The sequence below is a fragment of the Protopterus annectens genome, chromosome 3.part0 (assembly GCF_019279795.1).
Source record: "Protopterus annectens isolate FY-2018-M chromosome 3.part0, PAN1.0, whole genome shotgun sequence".
Lineage (NCBI taxonomy): Eukaryota > Metazoa > Chordata > Ceratodontiformes > Protopteridae > Protopterus > Protopterus annectens.
Window position 1 is genome coordinate 532,592,677 of NC_056731.1, and position 18,521 is coordinate 532,611,197.

The 18,521-nt window shown below is 37.5% G+C and overlaps 1 protein-coding gene across 1 annotated transcript in view; it reads left to right on the forward strand.

Moving 5' to 3' along the window:
• The window catches only part of GASK1A (golgi associated kinase 1A), a 623,122-nt gene that overhangs the window by 436,786 nt on the left and 167,815 nt on the right, over window positions 1–18,521 (forward strand). The window contains exon 3 of the mRNA XM_044064946.1: window positions 3,869–3,991. Coding sequence (XP_043920881.1) covers window positions 3,869–3,991 — 123 coding nt within the window. The remainder of the gene's footprint in view (window positions 1–3,868; window positions 3,992–18,521) is intronic.

Genomic DNA, 18,521 nt, shown 5'->3' on the forward strand with positions numbered 1-18,521 from the left:
AAATCAAGCAGATCTTCCCCTTAAATCATTTTCTTTTGAACTGAGAGTATCTTCTTTGTTCTCAGTTTCCTATGAGTAATCTACAGAAAGGTCCAGAAAATCTTCCTGTGATATATCCTCTTCAAATACACTCTGCTTCATCTCCTGCTCCTTCATATGGGAACCCTTTGGCCCATCACTCTGCAACATTATCTGTGTCAGAGTTGCCACTGTTTCTTGCTCCTTCCCTTGCTGTACAACTTCATCTGGACTTTCATACTGGTCTCCTATAGAAGGCTTCAGAGCATCATCATGTTGCAAATCTTCTTCAGATGGCTCCTGCTCCACCTGTTACTCCTTAATCTGAAGACACATAATTTCATCATGCTGTAACATTGCTTGTATTGGATTCTCCACACTAAATCCTTTACTTTACAGCTCCATAACTTCAGTTTCTGTTTGCTCAACTTCTACCTTGCTAATTATATTTTCTATATTCCCCCCTTTGTTTTCTTATTTTTTTTTGTATTGTGAAATGCTCCATATCTGGATGTCTTTGCCTGTACTTCACTTCAAATATTTTTGAAGCTGCTTTTTTGCATGGATTAGTTTGGCTTTCTCCGTTGCATAAGTATTGCACCATACCATAGCTCTTCTTTCCCATCTCCTTGTTCTTTTTTTATACTTTCAAAAATCTCTGGGTTTTGTTCTTTATATTTTTGCACTTCCTTTGTCGCTTCTTTGTCCAGGTGGCTCAAAGTTGTTTGATCTATGTAATATTTTTCATAAATCTGTTATTAATGAATACAAGTTTTTATTTGAAGCATCTGACAGTTTTTGTCGTGCAAGTAGTTTTCTTTCCTCTAATTTCTCTTTTAATCTTTTTTTATATCTTCTGTATGAAAATTCTGGGTTTCTTGCTTAATAGTAACAAATTATAATTTCTTCCTTATCCTTAATAGCCCACTTTGTCATCTTTATGGATTTCTTTTACCCTGTCAGTGTTTGGGTTTTTGTGGACTACTTACTCCATGTACAATGGGGGGGGGGGGGCTTCTTCCCCATGAGCATGGCCTAACACTGTTGTTGAAATCTTTCTGTATCCTGAGGATTCTACCCTGTCTTTTTTTCCAGTTCTGGCCCCAGTGCTTACACCAGGATTGGGTACTTTTTTATTCTGGGACCTGTGTGCCCACCTGTCTTTTTTACTTTTAACCTACCTATCTCCATAATATATGCTATGTAAAATGCAGTCTATATATCAGTGTGGTCTTGGTGAGATGTTATGAAAACCGGGTCCTACACATAAAGGTATTCACCAAGACTTGAGGATGAATTCAGTTCCAGCAGACTATCCCTAGTAGATGTCTGAGATATGTACAGCCATAGAATTTGCTGTAATTGGTGGGGCATGTTTGTGTGCATGGGGGGGGGCATGTTTGTAAATAGGGGTAAAATAAGTTATGGCAGCCAATTGTTATTTTTATTTTAATACAGTCTAATATGTAAAGTGTACACAGTCAACAAATTTGTCTTTAATTATCATTGGATCCACACCTTCTCTAAACAAAAAAAAAAATAAATAATTAAAATATAGCAAGTTGGGATATTTTTACTTTGACTGTTACTTTTGATCACAAAAACTGAAAGTGTAGACAGTCAACAAAGTGGCTAAACAAATGTCAAATAAATAAATAAACTGCTGGTATGGGCTGTTTCTAAAAACAAAGTTGAAATATATCCCTGTGACCATTAATTTCTATCACAATCCCACATCTGCTCATGTTAAACAGTTATTATTCTTTATGTGACTACTGTTTGTGTGAAAAACTTTTGTGTGTTGTGTGTGTGTGTGTGTGTGTTGTGTGTTGTGTGTGTGTTGTGTGTGTGTGTGCCTTGTGTTGTACTCTGTGGCTAACAAACACAATCTGTACAATGATCATCTGAGTCTTCAAAAAGTAGCAGCAGTCTATGCATGCTGGGGAGCTTGCATGTGTGAAAATGACTATCTGAAAATGACTATCTGGGGGGTTGAAGTGTATCTAAAGTAGCATGTTAGCCAGATTTTTAGCCAGATTTTTACAGTCATATTATCAGCGGTAACAACAAGCATGTAAAAGTATATATGGTATGGGCAGGATGTGTGTATGGTATGGTAGCAACTGATTTGGAACAGACACAGACAGAGTTGCTTTTTTCTTTCTTGGTTTGGTTCTATGGTTGAGTCTTTGGCTATGATTCCTTCTGTGTGGAGTCTATATATACTCACTGTGCTGTGTGAGTTTTATCCAAGTGCTCATTTCCTTCCTCATACATGCAGCTGCATAATGTATCTCTGTGGCCATCAGTCCTTTTATTTTCATCACAACCTAATAGCAGAGGGGGTACACAGAAGGCAGCTGTTTTTTTAGGGCTAGGGGAATTAAGATTTTTTAAAGCTTTGAACATTAATTTTTAAAAGCAACTCATTTTCCTTGAGTGAACAAAAAGTAAAACCAAATTTCTGACCTTTCTCATAAGTTTTTTGAGCTAACATTGGATTAAAATGTTAGAAAAAATATCTAAGGTGCACATCCTTATTATTTATGGGGCCATAGCAACCCTCATCCCCTGGCTTAATGAATTTGTTTCCCCCTTAGCTACTACAGTGGAGTCTTGGACTGTTATGGTGTGTTAAAATGTCAGAGAAAACAGCTAAAAAGAGTATGACAAAATAAGAAAGATCTGTTTTGTTCAACATTGGAGCAATGCTTAAGAATGTGGACTGATGGATTTTAATTTGAAATGTATTTAGCAAATGGCCTCTGTAGATACTTAAACCTGAATGGTCAAACCTTACAAATTTTGGGATGGTAATACCCCATACATCAAAATAAAAAAATATAAAAAGGGGCAACACACACACACACACACACACACACACACACACACACACACACACACACACACACACACACACACACACACACACACTCATTACAAAGTAAAATCATACCATTGGCTGGCTTTGTAGTCATATGAGTAATCTACAGAGGTGTAGCTAGAGTGAGGCAATTGGAGCAGCCTGTTCTGGGTGCAAGGTGTTGAGGGGAATGATCACCAGATGTTGTTCAGTCAGTAGTATAATACTGCATTTTCAGAAATGAATGAATATACTGTATTTGCAGTCAGGGCTGAAGAACTTCAGTGCTTTGTATGTTGTATAAGCTGTAACAAGTCGCTTGCCATAAATTGTACATGGGGTGTCACATTGAGGAAGAGCATTGGGCAACTCTAGTATGCTACTGGACCAAACCTGTGTGTACTGCGGGAGTCTTACAGCTACTTTGCAATATCAGTTCAAAGTTAAAAAAATAAAGCAATAAAAAAGCACATCTATATTTTACACACACACATACACACACACAACACACACATATATTTTATATATATATATATATATATATATATATATATATATATATATATATATATATATATATATATATATATATATATATATATATATATATATATATATATATATATATATATATATATATAGTGTCAAAGAAGGCTGCATTGTTATGCTACTGACTTTAGTTCTGAGGTTCTGGGCTATCAAAATAGCCTTGATAGCTTAGCAAGCTAGTCATGGACAGATGCCTCACTACTTTTCTCTATGTGATTTTTTTTTAAGACATATCTTTGTGTGTACCATATTTTCTTTGAAGAACTGCCAAACTACTGGCAAAATAATGATAGCTATACTGTTAGGATACTAAAAGTAAAACTGATAAATTAAGCAACATATGTGTAGTTTTAAGGAAAAAATACATGAGTTTGTGCTTATTTTTAAACAGATGTCTTTTGTGCATTATCATTTTTTTATTTATTTCTCTTTGTATAGATTCATGATCGTCTGGATCGTTACTGTTGTGGATTTAAACCTGATCCCTTGCACTCTTGTGTGGTTGATGGGCTCCATGAAAAGTGTGGGAACCCCAAAGAGCTGGTGCTTGTACATATTCTGGTAGGACATGAGTTAAATCATTTGTGATACATTCTTCATACTGGTCACTGCTCTAGTAGTTTAATCTATATGGGTTATATCCTGCATAGAATATAACAGCCAGACAGCTTCCAAAGCTTCAGGGCACCTTGCACACACCTAAACTGTTTGCTTGAGCTGAGTTGATAAAAAAAAAAAAAAAAACAGGTTTGAGCACCAAGCTCTTCAGAACTATCCTGCCACTGAAGAGAGTGACCCTCACTGGGCTTCAGAGGATCAGCTGTCAGCTTCTGCTGTTCCATTGCTGGGCAAGTAAGTTCCCTTAAGGAAAAAAACTTCCATATATTATTTTTAATGTTTAAATTTACTTTCCTGTGTGGGAAAGTACTCTTCATCTAGGACTATGTGTTTTATTAACTGTCGTGAGTTTGCTATACTTTTAAATGGGAGCACACTTTTGTGTTTGGCAGTTTAAAATTTAATTTAAACATTCTAAAACCATTTTTTCTGTGGAGAAAGTGTTTAAATTACTTTTTGAGGCTGGTAAAATGAATTAGAGTTCTTTTTACTATTTTTATTGGGAAAATATCTTTATACTCTTTTAAACTTTTACCAGCTTGTATTGCTTAGTTTCTCTGAGAAAGAGGCACTATTTTCAGCTTGACCATTGAACAAACTACCAGTCCTACGGCTGATCCTTCTCCCAGACACATAAAGATAAAGTTAACTAAACAGCCTTTACTACCACAACAGACCAACACTTTGTCTCAGCCTGCAGGTGGGTGACTCTGCTGTGACCAAAGATGGTTCCTCCTACCACTTTTGTTTTCCCTGGATCCTTCTGGTATTACCTATACAACCACTATGGATTGGGCTTAGCTATGTACTCTGTGGCTGTTGGGGTTTCATTAGTAGCAATGGACAGTCACTTCTGTTGGTGTTGGGAGAAGGAGCAGGGAATGTGCTTAAATGGAATAATGTCCTAATTCCTGGAGAAGCTGTTGCTGCCATTAAAAATCCTGTTTGCTCTGATTTTCCTGTCAAAAAGAAACAAAAAACTAAACCTATACCTTTTCCTGCTCCAGTTTCACTGAACAAGAGTAGTTTATTAAGTCTGTGCAGACTATTGACCCTTCTCCTCAGGTGTTTTCTGGCAATAGAAAAGGGGATTCCACTTTTCCTGAAGAGATTCAAGAGACTGAATCTGGAGAGGAATGTAACAGGACAGATGCAGGGCTTTCTCCTCATAACTCTTATTCGATTTCAGTAGACAACATGTTATCTGAATCTCCCTGTCAATGATTCTCTTTCTCTGAGACTATTTCCAGAATATGCCAGCGTTTTCAGTGGGAGAACACTGAGGTTTCTCAGTCCCTCAGAAAATATTATGACATGTTACTACAGGAATTCCCAGAACCCCCCACTCCAAGTGCTTGCCAGCATTGGAGAATGTGGTTTGCCTGATAGCCAGCCTGCTGCTCCTAAGAAAGCAGATAGAATGTTCAAAGTTCCTCACTCTTTCAAATTTCTATACACTCATCCCAGACCTGACCCAGCAGCTATACCTTTAGTCAATCCAGCTGCTGTCAATCATTTTGTTGAATCCTTCCCCTTCTGACAAGGATGGTAAAGCAATTCATAATTTGGGAAAAAGGTATATGGTTCTGCAACTTTAATTTTTAGAATTTTGAATTGTACACTGGATCCAAAGCTTTGAAGTTGCTGTGGCCAGATCTCAGGTCGAATCTGTGACTGGTCCATTGAGGAAAGGATTTAAAAAGGTAACATCAGATCCACTGCTTCCTATTTTTCATGTATATCACTTATAGCCTCTAATGATGATTGAGTTAAACCATCAGCGTTTCCATGACATGCAGTATGTTAATACTCAATTTTGTACTGGTGTCCACTCAAGACAATGCTTGTCATTGCATTTAGGCAGCTGCTGTGGCAGAGATTCTCTTTTGTGGAGTAAAAATGGAGGCCAATGACTGGTGGTCTGTAGCAAGCACACACTTCCTGGCAAAGAGATATTGGTTAAGCCTCTTGACAATTCACGCAAGATTCAATGACTGTGAATTTTTGTACATACATTTTATCAGCTGTAGATAAAAAGTGTGAAGCAAATCTTGTTGCCTCTCACTACTGTATGCAATCACATGTGACATCACTTCTCTAATACCATATGGATAGCTGTTACAGGCCACTTTCATCAGAAAGCATGGGTTGTAGTGTATTAGGACTGTATTATATGTGATCAATCCTGTGGCCTCAGTAAATCAATGTTTACACTTTGTAGTCCACTTCCATGGTCTTGTAGCCTGCAGAAGCTCATTTAGTGGATTCAACACTTTTCCTAATCTTTTGAGAACTCTTTTGAGGCAGTCTAAGTGTTCCTCATCTGTCGCACCATTAATGATGATAACCTTGACTCAGGGTACACCACAGGAACTAGATTCATTACTCATTGTCAGATAGCTAGGGCAAACACTACCCCAAACAACAATATGTTGTAACAATAGTAGCCTTTGATGGTACTGATTGTTAGTTACACATTTGAATCATCTTCCATATTTAACAGATAAGTCAACCTTTAAAAAGCACTGTCCACCTGACAGACTGGCAAAACATGCCTCTAGTTCTTGTTAAAGGATAGTGTTCAGCTTGAAATACTAGATTAATTGTTACCACATAGTCTGACCATCTCATTTTTTTACTGCAAGGATGACTGAGAATGCCTAAGGTCTCCAAATTACTCCTGAAAGTATTTCATGTAGTTCCTGCTGGGTCATCTCTTTCATAACCATCAAATGGATAGCATAATGTATTGGATATGCCTTGACAAAACCATGGAGTCTCATTTTTAAACATAATTTTACCCTTGAGGAGCTGCAAATCCCACCTTTAAATACAGGAGCAGCATATTTTAATTAAAGTTTAAATTGTAATTTAAGTTTAAATTGTAATTTTAACTCTTTGGTTCATAATACAGTAGGCCAAGCAGCTGTTTATCTCCATATAGTCAAGTCTCATCTTAGCCGTGCACTGACATTTTGTATAAAATCTACCAGTCCGCTTTAACTATGCTACTCTATATCTTAAGAAGGAAGATGGTTTCAGCTTGCCTTTACTGATAAATGCTTTATAGTAATAATTTAAACATTTCTGAAACCCTCTCCTCAACTCCATGTTGAATACAGAGCCACCTGTTACATTTTGTCATCAGAAACTTCTACAATTATGCACATTTTTATTTTCACTGTGACACATGCCTTACTGCTGTGGAAAGCCAACTGACTGTGATCTGTTTTATAGAACCCTCTGTGCACTTCACTTTTGAAGTTGCACTGAAATGGAATATGAACGTGTACCTATAATGATGACATGATTTATGATTTGTACTTTTTGCTTATGTTACTTTGCTTACATTACCAATGTTAATGCCATCTTGTAAATGTAGTGCATCTGTAGTTGCACGTTCCATTGAAATTGCACTTTCTACTGATAGTTTAAATGGTAAATATGTCACAGCCGACAACACCATAATTGAAGTTCAGTTTTTTGTACTGGTTGTCATTATATTTATTTATGCAAAATCCCACATTTCTCTAAAAAATATCAAATTTTGGGCATTTGAAAAGGTGCATCCCTAGTAGTGGAACACATTTATCATTCAGAATGCAATTTACAGTGAAGTATGCTGTAATCTGTTAACAATATACTCCAATTTTTTGTTGAGCTATTTAACATCAGTTTTACCAATATATATTATGTCTACACCTTGCACTGTCACCTTGAGTATTCTTTATTTTGTTATTACTCAGTGGCTTGCTACTTTCATATCCCAAACTCATTGCCACTGTATTGTCCTTTGCAGTAGTGCACACTCTCAAAATCATAAGCAAGCAAAGGAATAGGCATAAGGCTGTTGTACTGTTTCACAATGCTTTCTTACTGGCATAGCTGCACTTTCACCCTCAGGGAACAAAGGACAATGTATTATACATCAGCATTAGGGCATATCAAAGTATGTTGGCCACGGTGGTGCAGCGATTAGCATTGCTGCCTCACAGCAAGAGGTTCTCCAGTTTGATTCTTGGCTGGGGTGCCTTCTGTGCGGAGTCTGCATGTCCTCCCTGTGGTCGCGTGGGTTTCCTCCGGGTGCTCGGGTTTCCTCCCCACATCCCAAAGACATGCAGTAGGTGGATTGGACACTCCAAATTGGCCCTAGGTGTGAGTGTGTGCCTTCTGTGGAAGGTTGGTCGCCGGGCTGGCAACTCGACACCGTAAAACTCCACTGCCAATCATGAGCAGACAGATGATCCTCTGTGGCGACCACTAACAGGGAAAAGCCGAAAGAAGAAGAAGAAGATTAGGGCATATCAATCTGAAACAGACATTTACAATCAATCACAGCCCAAGCATGGACATTATCATTGCTATTATATAACAGTGGTGATTATGCTGTATTCTCTAGAGCACAGAGAGGTGATTATGCTGCATTCTCTAGATGTAATCATGTTTTAGGCATGTATGGCTGCTATTAGGGCAAAGTTCTTAAAGGACAGCTATTTGAAACTGTAGAGTTGATAAAAAGAAATTCATTTTTGGTATTGTAAAGACTTACACTGCAGGCATTAAAGATGCAAGGAATACATCCCTTATCTGATAATGCATCACAGAACAACATTTGTCTAGTTCTTTCTACAGTTTCTGTGCATCTGAGTAAGAATCAGTTATTACTAGTTCAAAATCTTCCCGCTAGAGTTCACTTCTGAGTGATTTCATCACAAGTTCTTTAACCAGAAAATGTCTTGTCCAGCATAAGTATTCTCTTCTCATGTTGTTCTTCTGTCCCTGCATGAAAAGGAGGGAAGGGGTGTGCCCAACTAGAAAGAGGTGGTGCTATGCTCAAAACCACAAAAACTGGGATGTTAATTAAATACACTGCCCTGGGTGCCAAACTGTCATTATGAGAGTTCAATCAAGACAAAATGAAGTGTAGAAGAAAAAAAAATATTTCAATGCATTGGCTACATGACAGCTTACTTAATATCTAGATAGAAACAAAAAGGTTGTGAGGCATGAAAAAATAAATTACTTTTTAAATACATTACTGGAATGCCAGTCAAAATCAAGTATAAAAAAACAAGCAGCACTCAACTCAAACCACTTCTTGCACTGCAGTTCTAATTATAATTTATATTCAGTTTTATAAAAGTACCAAGTAACATGCTGAAAGTAGCTATCTCTGTGATACCCCCACTTGTAAAAATGTTTCTTATCCAAAAAAGACCTGCTGCCTGACAACTATCTACTTGTTTCATGGGGAAAACATGATCAAAGTAAAAAATGAACAGCAAACAAGAAACAAGCTCAAGATAAATTGTTTAAAGGATTACTGCACAGGTTATCGACCACACATTATAGATTGGCATTCTGTTTAGTTTACGAGTAAAGCCTACAAAGATGACTACAGGTCTCCATCAAATGTAATGAGCTTCTGAAAATAAAGTAATCCTGTCCTTTATTATAAATACTGTCATATGCATTTCAATACCTAAGGCTTATACGTTATCTAGTCATGTAAATATTCTCCGCATGGCAACAACAAAAAGGCTTTCAATGTTGGTAATTCTTTAACAGTATGCTTATTAAAGCTTACTTGCATCTTACAATCTCTGACTAACTTAGCTGATGGTCATTAAAGCATTGCTACTTAAACACAGAGCAACAGGCACTGCAACAACATGCATTTTCTGAACAATCTTCTTCTTCTTTCGGCTTTTCCCGGTTAGGGGTCGCCACAGCACAACAGGCACTGCAACAACATGCATTTTCTGAATAATCTTCTTCTTCTTCTTTCGGCTTTTCCCGGTTAGGGGTTGCCACAGCGGATCACCTGTCCACTCATGATTGGTAGTGGAGTTTTACAGTGTCTAAGAAGCATAAATCAACAGTATGAAAATATAACAGAAAACCAGAACATTCTGCAAAATCAAGGACAGATGAAAAGCCACTGCAGTACTTGTGTCTACCTTGGATGTGGGGATACTTTGCACACTTACACTGCATAACTGCTCCTTGCCTTGCTTAGACACATCCAGAGTCACTACATGGGGAGTGGGGGTGCAACAATTATGTCTCTGGCTGACGGTGATGGCCCTGACACATCTGTCATACCTCTCAACCTCAGAGCAAGAAATCTGGACAAAGCCATAAATAGAAGTGGGACAAAGGCCCAAAAATAAGGACACTTTTTAAATATTGCTCTTATAAACTTAGAAAGATAATAAGTCTTGCATTAGTATGAATTTCCTGAAGGGTATGAAATCTGAAACTCAAATGTCTGTCATTATTTTATAACTTCAATCTTTAATGATTTGCCACTAATTTGCCAGAAAACCACAATTTTATGAAAAATGGACCAAAAATGTGATGCAAAATTATAACATAGCCACACAATACAGCTAGGAACCTGTCAAAGAAGGGACACTGTTTTTAATATTAGTTCTGTTAAGTTGAGCAGCTGACAAAATAAGAGAATCTACATGCATTTCTGAAATAAAAGTAATGTATAACTCTTATCATTACAATTATTTATTAATTATAAACCCTCCACATTTTCTTCCAAAATTGCCATTTTGCAGAGGGATTATTAGGGGGAGAGCAACATTTTGAGCCAAAATCAGGGACAGTTGAGAGGTTTGGATATACCTAATTCTATAAAGTGTTTTATTTGTGTGAACCTATCAACCTCTTAACGCAGGAACTCTGAACAAGGCCAAATATATTGGGGGAACATACAAACGGTACTAAATATTGCTCTTGTATAAACTTAGACAGTTGATAGAATAACAGATCTTGCTTTAGCATGCATTTTTCTGAAGGGTATGAAGTCTGAAACTCAATGTCTGTCATTATTTAGGGACTTCATTCCTAAATGATTTGCCAGAATACCATACATTTTATGAAGAACAAACCAAAAATAAGAAGCGAAAATCTATTCATTCTGTGAAAATCTGGACAGTTGAGAGGTATAGTTCAGCCGGGGCTGTCTTTGAGTTTGCTGCCCTTCCCCCCTCACAAAATCATGGTCAAATGCGACCTCCCCCCTTCAGCCATTCTAATGTCCCATTACTTGGCTTTTTCACCCCATTTACCATAAATACTGTAATGTGCATACTGCTTTACTTCTACAATGATTTAAAATTCATTTAAAGGTTTTATTTTACATTTTACAGCACAGACACTAATAGACATCTGCTAAACAAAGCAATTCCATCTCACAATGAAAATAGACTTATTATTAAAACTTCTCTGCCCTTGAAACTCACATTCATTGAAATAGTATTAAAACCTATATTCAAAGAAAATGCATTTGGCCAGTGGCAGATAAAGATTAACTTTGGGCTGTTTACAAATCATAGCCCCCATGCACATGAAACATACATGTGTTCTTTGATACACCTTCCTGATTGTATTAAATTGTATTGTATAATACAGTACAGTTGTTAGAAGGTGTTTTAAATTTATTGCTTTGAATATTTTTCCAGTAAACAATGAAACAAAATGCATGCACCAATAATGACAAAACTGCCAAATTCAGAACATTTCCATCATAAAAGTTTACTCAAGCTTCTACAATTCACCAGTATCAGTAAATATGCACAATCTCTGCAGAAGTAAGTCATCTAAGTAGTTCCACATTAAAGCGATCTGTAACTAATGAAGAGGTTGCTTCTAGCAAACAACTTTATATGTCATTGTTTCATCTACAAATAAAGTACCTGTTGCTCTTGAGGAATAAATTGCCTATGTCACATTACAAAAACAGTAAGCTATTGCAATAGGGATGGGTGGCAAACTGATAACAGGTTCATAGCTACTAGGTATCTCTGCCAAATTCTCAGGACTGCAGCATCCACCCCCTTTAAAAGTACAACACAATACAGTATCAGCAATGCATCTACATACTGTGAGAATAGAACCCACACATTTCTGCATCAAAAGCAAGTACACTACCTGTTGTGTTACTAGCAATGCAAGCAGACTCAGCTTAAGCAGTACTAAACTTCTCTTCCCCGATGCTCTCAGCTCCTTGTAAAATCTACTCGACACACCAACTGTATCTGTCAACTTTGCAGCACAAGAAATCTGGAAAAAGACAAAATGTATTGGGGGGGGGGGCAAAAGCCCAAAAACCAGGAACACATTTTAAACATTGCTTGCATAATCTTGGAAAGTTGCTAGAATAAAATGCTGTATTACCACCATGCATTTCACTGCCAAGTCATGGCCCCAGGACCGTGTGCGCTGCAGGCTGAGCAACATACCACTATGCCAAATCAGCTGTTTCTTGAAAGACAGGAAGACTGAAACTTAAATGGCTATCATTTAGTGAATTCAGTTCTCACCATAGCTTTTAACCCCTTAGCACAAAACACCTGGACAAAGCCAACAATGGGGAATACAGCCCCATACATAAGGACAAATTTCAAATATTGATCTTATAAACTTAGAAAATTACTAGAATAAAAGGTTTTGTGTTACCATGTACTTTTTGAAGACTATGAAGTCTAAAATTCAAATGTCTATCATTATTTAGTGAATTCAAAATCCAGAAAACCACAGATTTTATGAGGAACCGAAGAGAACAAAAATATGAGGAAAAATCTGAATAATTTTCACAAGTGGTGATGGGTAGGGAATTCAGGCTGTTGCTACCTACACCCAAGGTAGAGGGTTTGAACCTGAGTTATTCTCTCTCTAGCCACCAAGTATATTTCCTGAGTTTCTCTCTAGCCACCAGGTATATTTAACTTGGACATTTTACACACACACACACACACACACACACACACACACACACACACACACACACACACACACACGCACAGACGCATGTCTCAGTGGCACAAAATTTGTTGCAGAAGGATATGAGTTGTATTCCGACACCAAGCAGTGTATACATTAATGAGATAGAACAAGGGCCCCTGCCCCTATCCCTTACCTTAAACATTACCTTAGAAAAACCCTTTCCATAGCTGTCCTACTATACAAGACACTTAAACTTACACAACACACATGAACACATACTCAACACTGCATCTATCTTCTTACATAACCCTTACTCTAACCCTAAGCCATACACACCTAATTGTCTCACGGCACTAAATCTTTTTGCCTTGCCTAAACCTTACTTCCTAACTTACTAACATTCACACACCTAGCCAGTGGTTATATACATTAAAAGAGTTTTTGCATAGATCAAGGTCACCTATGCCCTCATATCCCTGCTGTGTGTATAGACTAAATGTGACACTGCTGTACCTAAGAGAAGAGAGAATTATCTGAGCTACAATAGTTGCAGAATTAGTACAAATTCTCATCTTATCTTATTTAAGTTTTTACCAGATACAAGAATTTCACTTACAGTCATCGAATATACAACACACTCTCTCAGTGGAAATGGCTAGTTTAAATTCCGCACGCGAGTGCAGCATGTATTTACATTCATGTTGGCATGTGTGTGTGTGTGTGTGTGTGTGTGTGTGTGTGTGTGTGTGTGTGTGTGTGTGTGTGTGTGTGTGCATGCGACATACGCATGGTCCTCCTTAATGGAGAAGATGCTGCCACTACAGATGTAAACACATTCCACACACACAAGCGGAATTGTTATTTTTGAAAAGCTTTTTCTTTTTTTTCTGGCTTCAGGTTGTGTGGGTTAACAAAAAGGGGGAGGAACGCACCCCTGCACCAAGGCCTAAATCCACCAATGGTGTTGTAATGAAAATTTGGTTTTGCTAAATTAGAACTAGGTATAATAATTTAAGTACTACAATAAAGGGACATATTAGAAGGGGATAAGAATGTTAAGTGATTTAGTGCTTTAAAGGGAAGTATAAGAAGGTGATGAAGGATGTTAGGAGAAGCTATGCCACAGATGAGAAGCAAAGACAAAGCCAGGAGGCAGAGAGGAAGACTTTTGGTAATGGTTTGAAAAGATGAAGGTGTGGTATGAACCTGACTGCTATAGGAATTTTAGTCCCGTTTCTGGCTACATTATTGGAATAGAAACTGACCCCAATAGCCCTCTGTGGTTTGTAGATGTTAAGTAGTTGTTTATCATTTGACTGAAGAGACTGGTTTGGTAGATAGAATTGGAGTATGGGGCTAATTGCTGAACAAGCAAATGAGGTATGGACAATTTTGTGGGTTAAGATGAGCTGGGTGTAAGACAAATGGAGGAAGTCTGAGCTAGTTAAGTGTTTTTAGTGCTAAACAATAGTCGGTTTGGTAAATCTTTTTGCAAGCAAATCTTGCAACTTTGTTATAACATTGTTCAAGTTTAGAACTAAGTGAGGCTTGTAGGTTGGTTATGATATGGGCTCCATATAGGACAGAGGGTAATAAGTAAGTGATAGCTAGAGTTAGCTTGACAGACTCTGTAAGACGTTTCTTTACTGTATGAAGGGTACCTAGTTTTTGATTTTTTTTCTTGATGCTGTTGTGGATATGTAAATCAAATTTAAGGCTGTCATCGACTATCATGCCAAGTAGTTTTGTATGTGAAGCACCTTCAAACTTGGTATTATTTAAGGAATACATTTTAAAGTTGTTTTTTCATGGAAATGGGATTTTGGTAAAAAGAAAAGTAATTTGTTTAGGGGGGATTTAGAAGCAAGTGATTATCCTGTAGTCAGCTTTCAGTAGAGTTAAAGTCTTCTTGAGTAATTCCCTGAAGATGTACAGTATGAGGTTTTCTGAGGCGCATATTAGAGTAGAATTGTCAGCATGTTATATGAGGGATGCTTGCTGAGAGGATTTATGTAGAATGTTAGTGAATATATTGAAGAGTAAAGGAATGAGAATGGAGCCCTGTGGCAAGCCGTATCTGTCATTATGGTAAGTACTTGTAACTTTCATCTGTTTAGCCACTTCCTGCTTATACATAAATCAAACTGTACTGTTTTACATCAGTTTTATACAAAGCTGGCTGGTACTGCATTGACTCAAAAGATTCTGCTGAAACATGTTATTCCCTCCTTTAAGAAAGAAAGCCTTTCCATTCATAGAATAAAACATTTTCTGCAAACCCCAATTTTATATCAGCAGATTTGATCTAGAATATTGCACTTCAGACTTTAGAACAACACATTTGCTCCAGAATGTAGCAATGCAGGCTTTATATCAGTAGATTTGAGCTACACTGTACAGTAGCACTGCATTTGTTTTAAACTGGTTATTGCAGTTGCAGAGACCAAGTCTTATTAAATAGGAAAATAAGAACGGGGTGGAGAGTATCGGTCAGTCTGCAGTGGATGACAGACTGCATTATGTACATGACTGTGAGAGAAAATGAGATGGTGAAAGAGGGAACTGCACCATTTTAGGTTGTATTATACAGATCACAAATAAGAACAGATTTCTTTAATTAATAAAAATTTCCTCTGCTGGACTTTACTAGAATGCAAGACTGTTCTCTCTTTATAGTGCTGTCAGTGTGATACTTGTCAAGAAACCACGCAGGCCACAATTCTTAACAAATCAACAAAGACCCTGTCCTCTCACTGAAATTGCACCCATCCAGAAGTTAGCAGTGCAAAAAAGCAGCTTGAATAAAAATAGTTATATACTCGCCATAGTGTTACATCTGTGTTGTCCATTTTCATTATTCCTGAACTGCTGAGTCTCAGATCTGACTCAGATGTGACTCAACCACTTCTTCCAGATCCTCAGATCCAAAATCTTGAGCTCCTCCCTTTACCCATAATGCCCTGTCTACCTAACATACCTCAGATCAAGTCTGTTGCCTGTAGAAGACAATGGATAATACCTTAACAGAATTCAAAAATGTATAGCATAAAAAAAAAAAAAAAACACTGGAGTTCAAACAAGGAGCAACAGTTTTCAAAGTGATTCCCTTAGGACTCTCCAGGAGCAAAGAGAAGGGGGTTGGGGGGGGGGGCGGGAAGTTGAGAAAGAATGAAAATAGACAACACAAATGTAATGTTATGGTGAGTACTGTTGCTTGTCCCTCTCTAAGATAGATGACAAGTAGGAGGAGTATTTCATTTAGATGCTTTAATACATAGAAATACATCAGGAAGGATAGCAGCATCATAAAATATAAACAAACTGGTTAACAGACAGACCTTATATACATACATGCATACATCTCAACAGCTTACTACAAAAATGGCAGTCAGGCTCGCACATGCTCAGTATTTATACACTTCTGCAAGTCCTTGGATAGCTTCTTAAAGATATATACACACACACTGATCTACATCCTCCCTTTTAAAAAGATAGCCCTTAGTAAAACAACATCAGAGTTAGACATGCATTATTATAGACATTAGAAACGAACACAATGTTCTTGTCCAAGTTGCCGTGTATCTGTTAATTGGTCTGGAGATATGACCGTATCTCGTAACATAACAATCTGGACTGAATTTAGCAACAGGGACAGTCTTCGGTGAACAACTCATATCAGGAACTTCTGGATTTGTCACAGGAATGGAAATATTCTCTGGAACTTCCTCTGGAATTGGAACACTAGAAAACTCACTCTGAGATAAAGAGTCTTTTTCACAGGCTATGTGCTATGGTATAGGCTTGGACACCTGTGTCAAATGTTTAAATTCTGCCTAAGCTTTGCTCCTTGTGATTCCACAATGTACGCTTTCACCTCTGAACAAATATTCTTCACGACATCTATTCGATCATAACCTTTGGACGTTTGCATCCTTACCACTTCTCCTTCTCATAATGGAATGAGTGGTTTGCTGGTCTTATCATAGCAGGACTACTGGTTAAACTCTTCTTCAACAGATTGGTTTTCACTGACCAGTTGTTCTTGACACATAGAACCAACAATTGATTACTGACTGGTAATGTGGTTCTGGTTTGTCTCGACAGAAGTCTCTGGGCAGGTGAACCAAGATGTTTATCATGAGGAATGTTTCTGAGATTCAAGAGATTGAGGAAAATATCACTATTGTCTTATTTTGGCTTCTCTAGTAACTGTTTTGCACTTTGAACTGCGCATTCTGCCAAACCTTTGACTGCTGATACTCAGGGCTACTCATGACATGAGTAAAGTCCCATTCTTAAGCAAATCTTTTGAACTATTGGCTTGTAAACTGTCTGCCACTGTCAGAAATAACTGTGCAGACTACCATGGACTGTAAAATGATGCTTCATCTTAATAATGACAGTACTGGATGCTAGATTAGCAAGTAGATCAATCTTGAACCAATTGGAGTAAGAGTCTACTAACACCAAATAATGTTGACCATTCCACTCGAAAATGTCAGTAGCTACTGTCAACCAAGGGAGTTCAGGAATCTGGTTTAGCTGAAGTGGTTCTTTCTGTTGATGTGACTTTGTGCTATTACACATGGAACAAGATAAAAGTACTCTGTCAATATCTTGTGAAATAGAAATCCAAAATATTAGACTTCTTGCCCTTCTTTTGGTAGAGTCGGTTCCTGGGTGACCACGATGAAAGATAGTAATGTACTCTTGTTGCAAGGACTTTGGAATAATTACTTTCAGATCTTTCATAATGATACCTTTGTCAGACAAAATCTCATCTCTGTATGGAAAATAAGGTTGCATTTCTTGAGGTAAACAAGATTGCTTTGACATCCATCCTTGATTGATAAATCGGTTGAGCCTTTGTAAAACTGGATCTATGGCTGTGTGATCTGCCAGCTCATCAAAACGTGTGGAAGAAAAATTTCTCACTCCCATGACTTCAAAATCAAGGTTGTCATTCTCATGCTGTTCAGTGGTATTTCTGGATAATCTGGACAATGTATCAGCAAGATAAAGAAGTTTGCCTTTTTTGTAGACAAGAGTGAAATTATACTTTTGCAATCTCAACATCATCTGTTGCAATCTGGCTGGAGCTGAATGCATAGGCTTTCTTAAGATAGTAACTAGAGGCTGGTGGTCTCTTTCAATCTGGATAGATCTACCATAAACATAATTTTGGAACTTCGAGCCTGCAAACACAATTGCCAAAAGCTCTTTCTCTCTATCTGAGCATACTGATTTTGGTTTGCTTAAGAGTTCTCGATGCATAGGCAACAGGTTGACCCTCTTGTAGAATGACTGCACCAAGACCAAATTTGAAAGCATCATATGAAAGAGTAACTGGCTTGTAAGCCTGAGAGTTGGTGGACTTGCAATTCTCTGGTTCGAGACATCAAATGCTCTTTGGTGTTGCAAATAACCACAATCCGAGGAAAACTCAACAGAACTGCAAAAACCTCGAATAGCTTAGGTCAGCAAGGATATCCACACAGTAATAGTGTCCACTCTGTTTATTAGCTGCTTTCATCAAAAAAGACTTCATCAGAATACAGATTCATAGTAAAAAACACTCCACTTAAATACTACACCCACTAACAATCAATTATTCAGTTTAACAGACAATTAAAAAACTGCTAAACTTTTTAAATATAAACCCTCCTATTCTTTAATAACACTTAATATTCACAACATCATTAAGCCCAGGGCTTTTGTCAGACCTTAACTT